Source organism: Bubalus kerabau, chromosome X (genome assembly GCF_029407905.1).
Source record: "Bubalus kerabau isolate K-KA32 ecotype Philippines breed swamp buffalo chromosome X, PCC_UOA_SB_1v2, whole genome shotgun sequence".
NCBI classification, from domain to species: Eukaryota; Metazoa; Chordata; class Mammalia; order Artiodactyla; family Bovidae; genus Bubalus; species Bubalus kerabau.
The window spans coordinates 111,038,992-111,054,702 of record NC_073647.1 but is presented as its reverse complement, the minus strand read 5'-3'; the positions used below and the strand labels follow the sequence as shown (position 1 = coordinate 111,054,702).

Genomic DNA, 15,711 nt, shown 5'->3' with positions numbered 1-15,711 from the left:
GAAAACTCAAGGGGAATATGTGAAAGATGGTTTGGACAGCTCAAATTTCTCTTGAGTTTTATACCAATTGCTTGTAATGACAATTAGTTAGTTAACTTGACAATTTCCCTGTGGAAATTTCAGAATGAAATTGGCCTAGAAGGAAAGAAGGCTTATAAATAAAACTCCATTTCTTAGAAAGCTTCCTCAGATTGCTACGTTCAAATCCTGGCTCTACCACTTCATACCTCTGTGGTTTTGGGAGAGAAGTATTAATAACTTTACCTCTCTGAGCCTAGATTTTCACATTTTTTTTCCATACCAGTGAATTCTGCCTATTTCCCAGGATTGTTTGTGAGATTTATATGAGATGATGCATATGGTCAGCACAGTTTACTCTTCGAAACCTCACCTAAGTGTTACATATTATTATTATCAGATGGTAAGGCTTCTCTCTTTGGGCTATCATTTCCTAACTCTGATATTTTCTTTGTGTTTTATTTTGCAGCAATAAATGGCTTTGTATTTGGAAACTTGCCAGATCTAAGTATGTGTGCACAGAAACGTGTGGCCTGGCACTTGTTTGGCATGGGCAATGAGGTAGATGTCCACACAGTTTTCTTCCATGGACAGATGCTGACCATCCGAGGTCATAGAACTGATGTGGCTCATATCTTTCCAGCCACTTTTGTGAGTGCTGAGATGGTGCCCCAGGAACCTGGCACCTGGTTAATCAGCTGCCAAGTGAATAGTCATTTGCAAGGTGAGATCCAACATCTCTGATCCTTTAGATATAGGAGGTAGGTGGCAGTGATGGTTATCAGGAGCCTGGGTTTCTGACCTGGAGCCATAAGATTGGTCTTTCAGGTGAGATAACTGGATGTAAACGATGAAACATTAGAATTCTGGGATTCCAGGTTCCTTCTTGGCTCAGTCATTAAATTGCAGGTTGACCTTGGGCATGCTCTCTGGGTTTTATCTTCCCCATCTCTAACATAAGATAGTAGAGGAATGGATGAGTGAACCTTTGGTAAGTCATGTCACATTTTTTGTGTCTATGTTTCCTCATCTGAGGATTGCAATAATAATTCCCACCTTAAAAAGTTGTAAAGATGTTTCAGAGAAATAATGGGATTTTGAAGCTTAGAGATGAGGGAATGATGAGACCAAGACTGGATACAAGAGAAGAAAATGAGCACTCAAATGTGCAGTTGGAAGATAGGCACTTAAATCTTAATTCTACCTCTGACTAGCTGTGTAATCTTGGGCAAGTTATGTAACCTCTCTGATCCTTAGAAAGAAAACTTCATCTGCAAAAGGGGACATTAAGTCTGTTTCACAGGCTAGTTATGAGGACTGAAGGAAGTAACTAAAATATGTAAATCACCCAAAAAAGGTTCTAGCAGATAGTACACATTCAATGAAAATGAATATCCTTATTTCCTCTTTCTTCATAGCTCAAATTTCTAATTTCAAATTTCAGATCTCCTTGGGATGTTGTGAGACTCAAATGAGATAATGTACCTGAATGACCTCTATACATAGCTAAGCAAATATAACACAGTATCATCTATTACCACTATGCCTCAATGTAATAACTCCACTTTTGGAAACACTACTTAGAATCTACACTTTACTGACAGTCCCAAGTGTGGAGCTTCATCTTCATATGTAGATGTTCCTTTACTTTGGAAGCTTCCCATTTTACAAATAACACTTTTCTTTTTAAAATTTGATGCTCACATGGGCCTAGTGTAGTACATTTCTCTATTCTCCCCATTTACAAATCAGAGGTTAAGCTCAGATCTAGGAAATGACTTGCCTAAATTCCTATAGATAGTGATAAGGCTTGGACTTGGAATTCGGGTATTTTGATTTCAATTTCTGTGATGTTGCTACAGTGTAAGCATTTTGCAGAGGCAAGAATAAAGTTCTGATAAATGAGTTAGTAGTGATAAGCAGGTGGGAGATACTTGAATTCCCACTTGCACTCCCTGTCTCCCAGTCAGGCTCTTTAGGAGTGAGAGAAAGTAGTTCATTTAGAGGGAGGGGTAAAGAGCCTAGTGAAGGGAGAAAGTGGGAAACATTAGGATAAGGAGGAAGATGAGTCACCTGGGTAAAAGATGTATTGGGTAGAAAGGAGCCAGCCCTGATGTTTTTCCTCCAGATGGCATGCAAGCACTCTACAAGGTCAAGTCTTGCTCCACGGCACCTCCCGTGAACTTACTCACAGGCAAAGTCCGGCAGTACTTCATTGAGGCCCATGAGATTCAATGGGACTATGGCCCTATGGGGCATGATGGGAGTACGGGAAAGAACTTGAGGGAGCCAGGCAGGTAAGAAGTAATGTGTTTCCTCTCTCTACTCCTTAGTCTACCCACAAACACCTATTACTCCCTCTCAGAAATCTGTCACTTCACTTGGGGATCATAATCATTGTCTGGAGTTAATGGCACAACTATTAATCAAATTCTCGTGACCCTACAGGAGTGCCTGCTCTTGGAGAGTTATAAAGCTTTTTGTATGGTCATCTGAAATATTCCCAGCCAGGGTTCCAAGTAGAAAAGAAGGCCAAGATGGGGTCATGTAATTTAAAATGACATTTCTTCAATTCTAATTTACCATTTATTTATCATGTTGCTCCTTTCTTTCTTTACCATAGTCTGAAGGACACATTTAAGCTGAAGTGTAAAATGTACTCTGAAAAGTATAAGAAGAGGGGAAGGAACCTGCCTTATGGTCATTCCATGTCCCTCCTTTTTGAGGAATTTCTCCAAATTTTCATGCTTCATCCATGACTCAGATATGGGCAAGATAGAGTAGAAGGTTGGTGCCCTAATCAGTTGCTGGGCCTTAAGTTACACTGACTCACTGGGCTTTCAGTGATTCCAGGTCTTTTTAAAAGATGCACTTGATAGATGACTAAGAGAGTTTATGGAAAATACTATAGAACATCAAATCATGTTTATTCTCCAGTAGGAAATAATAGAATGAATCTGCAGAAAATATAGGAAAGTAGGCACTTGGGTGTCAGCATGACTTCTAAGAATCTACAACTAGTCTTTCTAAGTTAGTGCACTTTCATTTTTAAATGAAAGATACTAAGGGTAGAAAGGATTTAGAGTACCTGAGGATGATTAAGGACAGATATAAGACTACATAACTCTGGAGAATAGAACTGATCCCAGCATCTAGAACTTACAAGCAAGAAGATTTCAGCCTACTATAAAGAACTCCAATCGTAAAAACTATCCAACAGTAAGAGGAATTATTTTCTCTGAAAATGAGTTCCCTGATCTTGAAAAGGCTGAAGCAGAAGCTATGTATCATTAATTTGTATTTTGCCAGAGGAGATACCTTCACTAGATGGATGTTAACCTGGATGATCTCTGAGGTCCTTCCTAAACAAAGATCCATAACTTGATAAGAACAAGTGTGCAACAGGAGTTTATTTGATATATGGCTAAATAATTTGATATTTGCCTCCTTATATGCCAGTGGCTCAGATAAATTCTTCCAGAAGAGCTCCATCCGAATTGGGGGCACTTACTGGAAAGTTCGATATGAAGCCTTCCAAGATGAGACATTCCAGGAAAAGGTGCAGCTGGAGGAGGATAAGCATCTTGGAATTCTGGGTGAGGAATTCTTAACTTATGAATTTAATTGACTAGAGCCAGAGAATTGGGGAGGCCTTAAAAACTGGAGCCTGGTGGCTACTCAGAAACATGCTGTAGACCAACATTTCTCAGAATGAGTCCCAAGAGAGTAGTGTTTTGTGGAAAAGGGTTATGGGTCTGAAAATGTCTGCAAAACACTAAGTTAAACCTAGTCAAATAGTATTCTTTGGTGCAGGGCTTCCCAGAGCTGTGGATTTATTTTTGTTTATCATGAATCTCCATGATGGGAGTAAAATATACATCATTTCTTATATATATTTGACTACTGAAACTTTTTTTTTTTTTTTTACATTGAACATCTTCTCATAGCAGTACTGTACAGATCATACTGTTAAACATTATTCTCTAGGTATATTCCTGACAGGCTATTTAAGGCAGTAAGACTGTTCAGGATCTTGGAAATATGGGACCAGGAGCAAATGGCATGACATGTAGACATGGTTGCTATGGTGAGGAATGCAGAACAAAGCTTAGGGCCTGACCTAAGGAAGGTAGCTAAAAAGCCTAAAGTACAGTATAGCACTGAAATAGTATAGGAAGGTTGGGTGTGGCTTATTCACACACCCAACACATTCATAGAGCCAGGCAACAAGATAGATTAAATGGGAGAAAATTTTGAAAATGAAATAATATAATAGACCACGTTCTGGGGTTAGGTATTTACCAGTTGATTTTCTGAGATCTGATAATGGACAATTGGTGTTTCTTTCTTTCTTTCTTTTTTTTTTTTTTTTTTTTTTGGAATAAGAGTATTTTAATTGCACAGCACAAGTTTTTAAAATAAGAGTACAGAGAAGTACAGTACATTATTCCTTTCTTTCTTCACTCAGCAATGAGTTACCTTTTTCTTGCCCATACATATTTAACAAAAATAATAACGCTTTCTTGTAAGGTCAACCAACCCAGAGGTAGCACAAAGACCTCATGATGTTCAGTCTATTGCTGTAAGACCACCGGCATATGGAGCAGATGGTAACAATCTCCAGAGTCATTTGTGTTTGCAGCAAAACAGAACAAAACACACAAAGAATTTATAATTTTTTACTGAATTATTAAAACACAAAGAGAAAATACTGATCTTGAGTGTGAGAAATCTCAAAAGATGTCAGCCTATGCCCCATGGACCAGTAACTGATACTCAAAATTAGGTCAAACGTTCATCATTTGTAACAAACATTATGCTCAAAATTATTAACTCAAGAATATGTAATAAACAAACTATTTACACAAGTGTGCCTAGAATTAAGAAAATCAACCAGGGATGGTGAAGTCCCCAGAAGCAGTTAACAACACCCTTATGTCTGATGAGCAGGGGGAGGGTCTGTGGTGAACATAGGAGCTTCAGCCACATGGACAGACACCCCCAGATGTGTGCCAGCAGGAGAGAGGCAGGGGTGACACACACCTCGCCTCTCCAAACCTAAGCAGAAATCCTAGGAAGCAGTGCACTCCCTCTGGGCATACAGAGAAAGGAGGAAAATGGTGTGGACATGGAGAACACTCAGAACATGAGCACATGTACAGATCCATAACACAGACACTTTTCATCATGTAGCTGCTATAGATACAAGTCATCCCACATCTCTGACTCAGACAACACAAGTCTCTTCAACTATTTTTATAGATTCATACTTAAGTACTACTATAGCACTTTACTTCTAAGTAGATCTTAACCCAAGGTATGCTGTCATTAGTTTGGTTTAAAGCAGTTTATTACCTTTTTAAAGAATTTTAAAATAAAGACAAAAATCTTTCATATTCACCCATGCATTCACCATTTCCAGAACCTTTCATTTCCAGAGTGGTGTTTTCCTGCTGTCCCCAAACTTCCTTCAATGTTTCCTGAAGGCAGGAACTCTCTCTGATTTTGCTTTTGTGAAGTCCTTTTTGGTTTCATTTTTGAAAGATGTTTTTGACAGGCAATTGAACTCCAAGCTGTGGGGCAGGGGAGGTTCTTTATTTTCTTTTGTAACTTAACAGCATCATTCTGCTGTCCTATAGTTTGCATAGTTTCTGACCAGAAGTATATTGTAATTTTTTGCTCTGTGGGTGTGTCCTGTCCTTTTTTCTCCAGGCATTTTACAATTGCTCAATTAAAAAAAATTTTTTTTTTGACCGGGCCACACATCATGGGGGATCTCAGTTTCCCGACAAGGGACTGAACCTTCACTCCCTGAATTGGAAGGCAGACTCCCAGCCACTTGGCCACTAGGGAATTCCCAACAATTGTTCTCTTTAACTCCAGTTTTCATCAACTGACTGTGATGTCCGTTGGCATCTTTATGTTTCTTCTGTGTTGGGTTCTTTGAACTTCTTGAATATGTGCGTTTATACTTTCATCACATATGGGTATTTTTCAGCCATCATTTATTCAAATCCCTTTTCTGCCGCCTCTCACCTCTCTCCTCTAGACCTTCCATTACATGTATATTACACCACTTTGGTGTTTCATTAGCTGGATAGGGAGATAATAAGGAGCAGAAACACACCTTGGTTTGGAAAAGAGAGTGAGTGGTAAGTATAAAAGAGCTATCATTAGCTGGTATTCAGGATAGGTCCCCAGTCTTTTTTTTCCCTTCAATATTTTATTGTGGCAAAATATGTTTAGCATAAAATTTACCATCTTAATCATTTTAAAGTATTAATGGTATTAAATATATTCATAACATTGCACAGCCATCACCACCATCCATTTCCATACTCTTTCCATCTTGTAAAACTGAAACACTGTACCAATTAACAAATTATTACCTATTATCCCCCCAACCCTTGTCAATCACCATTCTATTAATACCTTCGGTCTCTATGATTTTGATTACCTTAAGTACCTCATATAAGTGGAATTATACAATATTTGTCTTTTTGTGTCTGACATTTCACTTAGTATAATGTCCTTAAGGTCTAGCCATGTTGTAGTATATTGTAGAATTTGCACTGTAGGTATATAAGTTTTGCTAAACTTATTCATTTGTTTATTAGTGAACAGTTGGTTTGCTTCCACATTTTAGCTGTTGGGAATAATGTTGCTATGGATATGGGTACACAAATGTTTCTTTGAGACATACTTTCAATTGCTTTGGGTATATACACAGAAATGAAATTGCTGGATCTTATGGTAGCTCTAGTTTTATTTGAGGAACTGCCATGGTGTTTTCCACAGTAACTGCACCATTTTACACTCGCACCAGCAGTGCACAAGTGTCCCAATTTCTATACATCCTTGGCAACACTTATTTTTCTCATATGATCTATCCTAATAGGTATGAGGAGATAGCTCATTGCAGTTTTGACTTGCATTTTCCTGATGATTAGTGATGTTGAGCATCTTTCCATGTGCCCACTGACTGTTTGTATATCTTCTTTGGAAAAATGTCTATTCAAGTCCCTTGTGCATCTTTATTTGAATTATTTTTTTTGTTGTTGAGTTTTAGGAGTTCTCTATATATTCTGGATATTAATCCCTTGTCATATATGATTTGCAAGTATTTTCTCTCATTCTGTGGACTGCCTTTTCACTCTGTTGGTACTGTTCTTCTTCTTCTTCCTTTTTTTTTCCCTTGGCTGTGTTTCATGGCATGTAGGATCTTAGCTCCCCAACCAGGGGTTGAACCTGCACCCCTGACTTGGAAGTGTGGAATCTTAACCACTAATCCACCAGGTAGACCCTGTTGGTAGTGTCTCTTGATACACATTTAATGCTTTTTTATGAAATACAGTATTTTTTTAATTACCTGTGCCTTTCGTGTCATAGCCAAGAAATCATTGCCAAATCCAGTGTCATGAAGATTTTGCCATGTTTATAAACAGTTGTATTGTTTTAGGCAAATTTAGAGCTTTGATCCATTTTTAGTTAATTTTTTTGCATATGATGTTAGGTAAAGGTACAGCCACTCTTTTGCATATGTAATTCAGTTTTCTCAATACCATTTGTTTCAAAAGTTGTCCTCATATCTGTGAGGATTTATTTCTGGGCTCTATATGCTATTCCATTGGTCTATATATCTGTCGTCCTTATGCTACTACCACACTGGTTTGATTACTGTAGCTTTGTAGTAAGTTTTAAAATCAGGACATGTAACATCTTCCAGTTTGTTTTTTTCCCCCCAAGATTATTTTGCTGCTTGGAGTCCCTTAAGATTACATTGCTCATTGCTCATGTGGAATTGACATTTTAACAATATTAATTCTTCTGACCTATGGACACGGGATGTATTTCCACTTTCATGTGTATTTTATCAATGGTTTATAGTTTTCTTTCTACAAATTTTTCACCTCTTTGGTTAAATAATGTCTAGGTATTTTATTCTTTTCATGGTATTATAAATGAAATTGCTTCTGTAATTTATCTTTCAAATTTTCCCTGTTAGTGCAACTGGCTTTTGTGTCTTGACTTTGTATTCTACTCTTTTGAGGAATTCATTTATTTTAATTGTGTGTGTGTGTGTGTGGAAGCTTTAGGATTTTCCAAATAATTATGATAAGGATCATACCATCTGCAAATAGAGATATTTTACTTCTTCATTTCCAGTTTGGATATCTTTTATTTCTTTTCCTTGACTAATTGCTCTGGCTAGAAACCCCAGTAATATGTTGAATAGAAGTGGTAAAAGCAAACATCCTTTCTTGTTCCTAATCTCAGAGGAAAAGTTTCAGTCTTTCAACATAGAGTATGATGTTTGTGGTGGGTTTTTCATATATGGCTTTTATTATGTTGAAGCAGTCTCTTTCTATTCCTAGCTTTTGAATGTTTTGTATTATTAAAGGGTGTTCAATTTTGTTCAGTGTTTTTTTATGCATTAACCAAGATGATGATTTCTTTTTATTTTGTTAACATAGTGTATTACACTGACTGTTTTTTGCGTGTTGAAACATTCTTGCATTACAGGAATAAATATGACTTAGTCAAGATATGTAATTTTTTTAATATGCTGCTAACTTTTGTTTGCTAGTAATTTGTTGGGGATTTTTGCATTAGTGTTCAGAAGTACTACTGGTGTATAGTTTTTCTTTTCTTGTAATATCTTTGTCAGGCTTTGATATCAGTGTAATTCTGACCTCATAGAATGGGTTAGAATATAATCCCTCCTTTCCAATTTTTGGGGAATATTTGAGAATTGGTAGTAGTTCTTTAAATGTTTAGTAGAATTCACCAGTAAGCCATCTGGCTTTTCTTAGTTGCCATATTTTTGATTAATGGTTCAATCTTTTTATTTGTCTTTCAGATTTTCTATTTCCTCACATTTAAGTCTTGGTAGGTTTTCTGTTCTAGAAATTCATCTATTTGCTCATGTACAATTGTGAATAGCATCCTCTTATAATTTTATTTTATTTTTTTACTTCTATATGACTAGTAGTGATGTCCCTACTTTCATTTCTGATTTTAGTAATTTAAGTCTTTTTGGCTATGCTGGGTCTTCATTGTTGTGCAGGCTTTCCTCTAGTTGCAGCAAGCAGGGGCCACTCTCTAGTTGTGGTAAGTAGGCTTCTCATTATGGTGGCATCTCTTGTTGTGGAGCACGGACTCCAGAACACTTGGGCTTCAGTAATTGTGGCATGTAGGCTCAGTAGTTGTGGCTCCTAGGCTCCATAACACAGGCTCGGTAGTTGTGATGCATGGGTTAGCTGCTCTGCAGCATGGGATCCTCCTGTATCTGGGATTGAACCAATGTCTTCTGCATTGGCAGGCAGACTCTTTACAACTGAGCCACCAGGGAAGCCTGAGATAGTGGATTTTAAATTGCTTTTTATAACTATAAATGGCAATATACTAGAAAAATATTATTCTTATTATTGCAGAGATAAAAGTTTTCTCTCTTTTACATTTCTTTCCTTTCCCTTCTGTTTCCATCCTCTCTGGTCATCACTGATTTTATTCCCATTGTCTCTCCTTCCCATTTTCCAGGACCAGTGATCCGGGCTGAGGTGGGTGACACCATCCTGGTGATCTTCTACAACCGTGCCTCCCAGCCATTCAGCATACAGCCTCATGGAGTCTTTTATGAGAAGGACTCTGAGGGAACTGTGTACAATGATGGTGAGCAGGCAGGGTTTCAAAAAATGTGGGCTGCAGATAATAACAGGTACCTCTAGAGCAGCAGTCTCCAACCTTTTTGGCACCAAGGACTAGTTTCATGGAAGACAATTTTTCCATAGACGGGGTTGGGGAGAATGGTTTTAGGATGATTCAAGTGCATTGTATTTATTGTTCACTTTATTTCTGTTTTTATTGCCTCAGCTCCATCTCAGACCATCAGGCATTAGATTCTGGAGTTTGGGCACCCCTGCTCTAGAGGGCATATAAATAGGGGAAGGGAGGAGAGAAAAGAAGGCAGAATTAACTACCATGGATGGATGTTGTTAACTACCATGGATGGATGTTGTTGATGCTATTCACAATTGTACATGAGCAAATAGATGAATTTCTATATTATAGTGAGACAGAGCTGGGACCAATGAGACAACTTTTAAATATAAATATATTCTAGTTATAAAAATAACATATATGTTGTGGAATTTTTATAAAAATGGAAAATTATAAAATAAATAGACCCCATAGGTAGAGTGCCATTATAGTTTGATATACTTTTTTCATATTTTCTGTGTTTATGCAAATGTATGTATTTATAATGATATGTTTTGTACATTTTGGTATCTTACTGTTTTCTTTTTTTTTGGTATAAATTTATTTATTTTAATTGGAGGCTAATTACTGTTTTCTTTTACCTTTATATTGTGCCCATCTTCTATGTCATTATAATGTTACAAACATTTTAATGACTATGTAATAAGGTAAAAATATTTACCTTATCCCCTATCATTTGGACATGTACATTGCTTTCATTACTTGTTTGATATTGTATATCATGTTGCAATGAATGAATATGTACATTTGATTTGAATTACTACCTCAGGAAAGAATCCTACAAGTGGGATTATTGAGTAGTTAATTTCTTCTTTTCCTTGAGAATAATACTAACACATGCATGCTAATATCTCAAGTCAAAAGTACCAAAAAAAAAAAATACTGAAAGCATAAAAGGCAAAGTTACAGACAAATCTAGAATAAAAGAATATTCTGCAATGCAACTGGTCTAGACTTTTCAAGAAATCGTTACCAAAGGCAGTGGGGGTGGGAGGGAATCAAAGAGACAACACCAAGGGCAATATTAAATCCTTGTCTAATTTTGGTTGTATACAAAGAGACATTTGGGAGATAATTGGATTTTTTATTACACTGATATTAAATGGTACTAGGATATTTTTGAGGTGTTGTAATCTTATTGTGATAATATAAGAGATGGTTACTGATGTATATAGAAGTAAAATGTCATTATTCTTACATTTCACTTCCCAATGATTTAGAAAAAGTAGCCATACACATAGATTTAGATGAATTTAAGATGGCTAAGCCTGTGATAAAATAGATAACCAACAAGTCCCTACTGTAAAAAAAAAAAATTGATAAATAAATTTTAAAAATAAAATACAAAAAGAAGGATGGCCAAATATTAATCAGCTCCAAGTGGTAGAGTGGTTATTGTCCTATCCTTTAAGATTTTCTGTATGTTCGAAACTTTAAAGAGTTAGGAACAATGAATGAACAAGAAAAAATAAGTTAAAATCATCCTAAATTATACTACCATGTGATAAATTCCAAAATGCCTTTGTAGTTTATGATCTTTACTCCACTATTTGGAGATGTTGATACTCTAGCCAATGTGAGCAATAAATTCTATGTTTTTCCTGCAGACTCTTCCCACTCTGGCTTAGTGGCTAGGCCCTTTGAGAAAGTAACATACCGCTGGACAGTCCCTCCCCATGCTGGTCCCACTGTTCAGGATCCTGCCTGTCTCACCTGGACATACTTCTCTGCTGCAGATCCCATAAGGGATACCAATTCTGGTCTGGTGGGCCCCCTGCTGGTGTGCAAGGCTGGTGCCTTGGGTACAGATGGCAAGCAGGTATTGTCAAGGTTTCTGGCTGGAAAGCCTCCTGGGAAGATGATGAGGCTGAGTTGTTAAATAGAAGTTATGCATGGATCTGGGTTCTAAAAATAAGAGCATAAAATTAACCAAGTTATTGAATTGGAAATTAATAGTTGGTGACCTCATGCTATTTTTTTTTTTTTTGCCTCATCTCTTTGTCTAAACTTTATTTTTTTCCTTTTCTTCTTCTTTTTACTTTTTTTTTTTAAATTGGAGGATAATTGCTTTACAATGTTGTGTTGGTTTCTGCCATACAACTACACAGATCAGTCATGACCTCATGCTATTTTGCATGCTATGCTGTTCACAAACACACATCTTCCTTAGTGTCTATTACTTTAAATTTTATATTCTCCCAATATCTCTTCATTTTTTAAAATCTCAGTGGCCTTTAAAACTTGCTGCTGCTGCTGCTGCTGCTAAGTCGCTTTGGTCGTGTCCGACTCTGTGCGACCCCATAGACGTCAGCCCACCAGGCTCCCCCTTCCCTGGGATTCTCCAGGCAAGAACACTGGAGTGGGTTGCCATTTCCTTCTCCAATGCGTGGAAGTGAAAAGTGAAAGTGAAGTCGCTCAGTTGTGTCCGACTCTTCCCGACCCCATGGACTGCAGCCCACCAGGCTCCTCTGTCCATGGGATTTTCCAGGCAAGAGTACTGGAGTGGGGTGCCATCACCTTCTCCGTAAAACTTGCTCCTAATCCTCAAATCTTCCCTACTGTTTTCTTGTCTTCTTTTATATTCAGCCCACAATTCTTAGCTGTTTAACTTTGGGCAAATTACTTAACCTCTCTTTGCCTCAGTTTTATCATCTATAGTAAAAGGTTAACAATGGAAGTAAATATCTTGGCTTTCTGTGAAGATTAATTAAAATAATCCATATAGAATGCTTAGTACAGTGTCTGATACCTAGCAAACACTCAGTAATAATAATATTACTAAAATTAATAATTGATAATAAAATATGTTAATAATTAGTATACTTATTTTTAATTTTATTTTTTAACTTATCCCCCCATAGAGTCTCTCACTGATCTCCTAGCCATCTTTCCCCACTCCTACTCCTAGTTGATTCCAGGCACTCTTCTATCATACTCTGTACCTCTTCATCATAATCTTTTACTTCTTCCCTGCCCCTTTTCTTGCATTCCTCCCCTCCAGTCTTATAACTTTATTCTAACCATCTTTACCTACATGCAATTTGCAGTTACTTGAGGAAAAACTTCTTAGCAACAACTACAGCTCTAGGCAGGAGATATGGATTTGGCTCTGTGTTTGGAAAGGAAATGGGAAATAATCAAGGATCACTGGGATCTGAAGCTGTACGGTTCACAACTGTTAAAACTGTTGTTATTCTCCTTTGTTTTCTTCCACTGGGACTACAGAAAGGGGTGGATAAAGAATTCTTTCTCCTTTTCACTGTGTTGGATGAGAACAAGAGCTGGTATAGCAATGCCAATCAAGCAGCTGCTATGTTGGATTCCCGACTGCTCTCAGAGGATGCCAAGGGTTTTCAAGACTCTAATCGGATGCATGGTATGGGGAGTGCTTTTACCCTAAGCTATAGCTCAGAGGTTATGAGTAAAATCTAACCTAGACTTAATCATGATCCATCCCCGAAAACATTGATTCTATTAGTCAACTCTGCTAGGAGACAAGCTAAATTGAGGGATTAAACCTAAGACAACACATCTTATCCTTAACACCTTCCTGTGCTTTGTTCTGTGTTATGCAGTGTGGGAGACACTGAAAAAAAAGTACTATGAAATGAGGATTGCATACAAAGGGCCCACTAGGAGAATGAGGAGAGTAACCTGGGATGATAACTTTCCAGTCTTGTCTCCTCTTTTATCACCCACTGTCCTTGCTTCCCAATTTCCTACTACAGCCAAATGGAGATATTTTCTCTATGTAGACATGTGTGTGTAGCATGCTCAGTCGCTCAGCCATATCCAACTCATTCCAATCCCATGGACTACTGTAGTCTACCAGGCTCCTCTGTCCATGGAATTTTCCAGGCAAGAATACTGGAGTGGGTTGCCATTTCCTGTCCTGGGGATCTTCCTGACCCAGGGACTGAACCTATGTCTTCTGAATCTTCTGCCTTGGCAGGCAGATTCTATACAGACATACCCCTTGTACTTTTCTGAGCTCAAGCTTTTGTAATGTTTTGTACTCCACTTGAAAAGCCCCTCTTTACGTATTTGCTTTTATCTTATGGAAATTCTGCCCATTCTCTAAAACTCTACTCATAAATAACCTCTTCCACGTAACCATTTCTTATCACCCAATCCCAGGATAATGACACCCTCTTATGAACTACTGTTGCATTTTTATCAGATTTTTAAATTGCAAGTTCCATACAATCCTCAATATTTTAGTTGTTTGCTACATGGCTTTTGACTTCTGCTAGACTGTAGTTTCCTTAAAGGTGAGTATTATTTGTTGTTTATCTGTTTACACTTTACATGGTCTAATATATAGTAAATAGTTATTGAACTGATGAACTACTAAATTAATGAGTAGGTGAAGGGATCAGTGAGTGAATTGGTAGGGAGAAATGGTCCAAGTTTGCAAGGAGCTCTCAGCATTTTGCAATTAAATGAGACTAATAATCCCCATTAAACAATTATAGAACATGTAAGGCAGACTATGATTAAGTGCTAAATTGTGTGGAACGGCTTTTAAATGACATAAAGTTCAGAAGAGGAGAACACTGATGAAGAAAAATCCAGTTAAATAATTCTTGGAAGAAGGAAGTGCTTGACTGAGGCTTGAAGTTTGAATCAAACTTTGCAATCAAACACTGTAGTAAAGGAAGCATAATCAGGAGGTTAATGATGTTTCCGTCAGCATCCCATGGAATTATCAAATAAAGTTACTCATTAAAGCTAGTTTCAGTGGGTGTAAGGACATTGAAAAGGGATCAGCTTCAAGCAGGTCTCCCTGTATTTTTGAGGGAGTGTGCAGAGTGAGATGTGGTCAAAAATGAGTATGTTGTCTTTTGGCTCTATCTCTTGGTTCTCATTACCAGTTACATCAGTTGGAAAAAATAATACAGTATATGAGCCAAATTTATTCCAGATTGAATTTATTGGGCACCTGATAAGTATTAGGCAACATCCTAGGTTCTTAGATACAGAAAAAATGATGTGCTTCCTGCTAAGTCAATCTAGTGTAGAAGATAAATGTAAGTAAATCATAGGACTCTATGGTAAGTGACATTTCAGAATTTTGTGGGAAGAAAATATCAAGGAAGCCAGAAAGAGTGTAATAACTCTGATTCACAGGGTAGGTGATATTTGAGCTAGTGTATAATGTATGTATAGTAGTTTGTTGTAGTGAAAGACAGTGGGAGGAATTTATTACCAGCAGAGGGAACAACATGTGAAAAGCAAACATGTATTTTCTAAGTGCCTACCATGTTTAAGGTCTTGTGGTGTGTGTTAGTTGTTCAGTCTTGTCTGACTTTTTGCAATCCCATAGACCATAACCCACCAAGCCTCTCTGTCCACAAAATTCTCCAGGCAAGAATACTGGAGTGAGTTTCCTTCTCCAGGGGATCTTCCCCACCCAGGGATCTACCTCAGGTCTCCCACATTGCAGGCAGGCTTTTTACCATCTGAGCCACATGCACAGGCAAATAGAGCTCACAGGATAATGGTGTGTATGTGTATATGGAAGAGAATGTGGGGATAGATTATAGGTAGAAGTACAGGGAGGAAGATTCTGTAGGATTCAGGCCAGAGATGATGAAAGCCAGAATCAGGGCAATGGGAGTGAAAATGAAGAGGATGATATAGATTGAAAACTGAAGAAGGAATGTTGGAGAGCACTAACACTTTATAGGAGCATGGAGAATGAGAATAAGATGGAGGAGAAACAATCAGAAAAGCTATAAGAGAACCAGGGAAGTATGGTGCTACAGAACCAAGGGAGGGGAGTTTTAAGAAAGTGGGAATAGGAGAGATTGATACTTTTTTGGTATGTGAAGGGGTTTTGGGAGTGGAGGATAGTTCAGTTTTGCCAGGATGTGAAGTATGGTGGAGGAGAGTCAGGATGTAAAACCAGAA

At 37.6% G+C, this 15,711-nt stretch overlaps 1 protein-coding gene across 1 annotated transcript in view; it reads left to right on the top strand.

The window, feature by feature from the left end:
- Positions 1 to 15,711, top strand: part of HEPH (hephaestin) — a 134,542-nt gene that overhangs the window by 11,738 nt on the left and 107,093 nt on the right. Inside the window, exons 6-11 of the mRNA XM_055564040.1 lie at positions 488 to 742; positions 2,147 to 2,315; positions 3,478 to 3,614; positions 9,559 to 9,690; positions 11,406 to 11,617; positions 13,024 to 13,174. Coding sequence (XP_055420015.1) covers positions 488 to 742; positions 2,147 to 2,315; positions 3,478 to 3,614; positions 9,559 to 9,690; positions 11,406 to 11,617; positions 13,024 to 13,174 — 1,056 coding nt within the window. The remainder of the gene's footprint in view (positions 1 to 487; positions 743 to 2,146; positions 2,316 to 3,477; positions 3,615 to 9,558; positions 9,691 to 11,405; positions 11,618 to 13,023; positions 13,175 to 15,711) is intronic.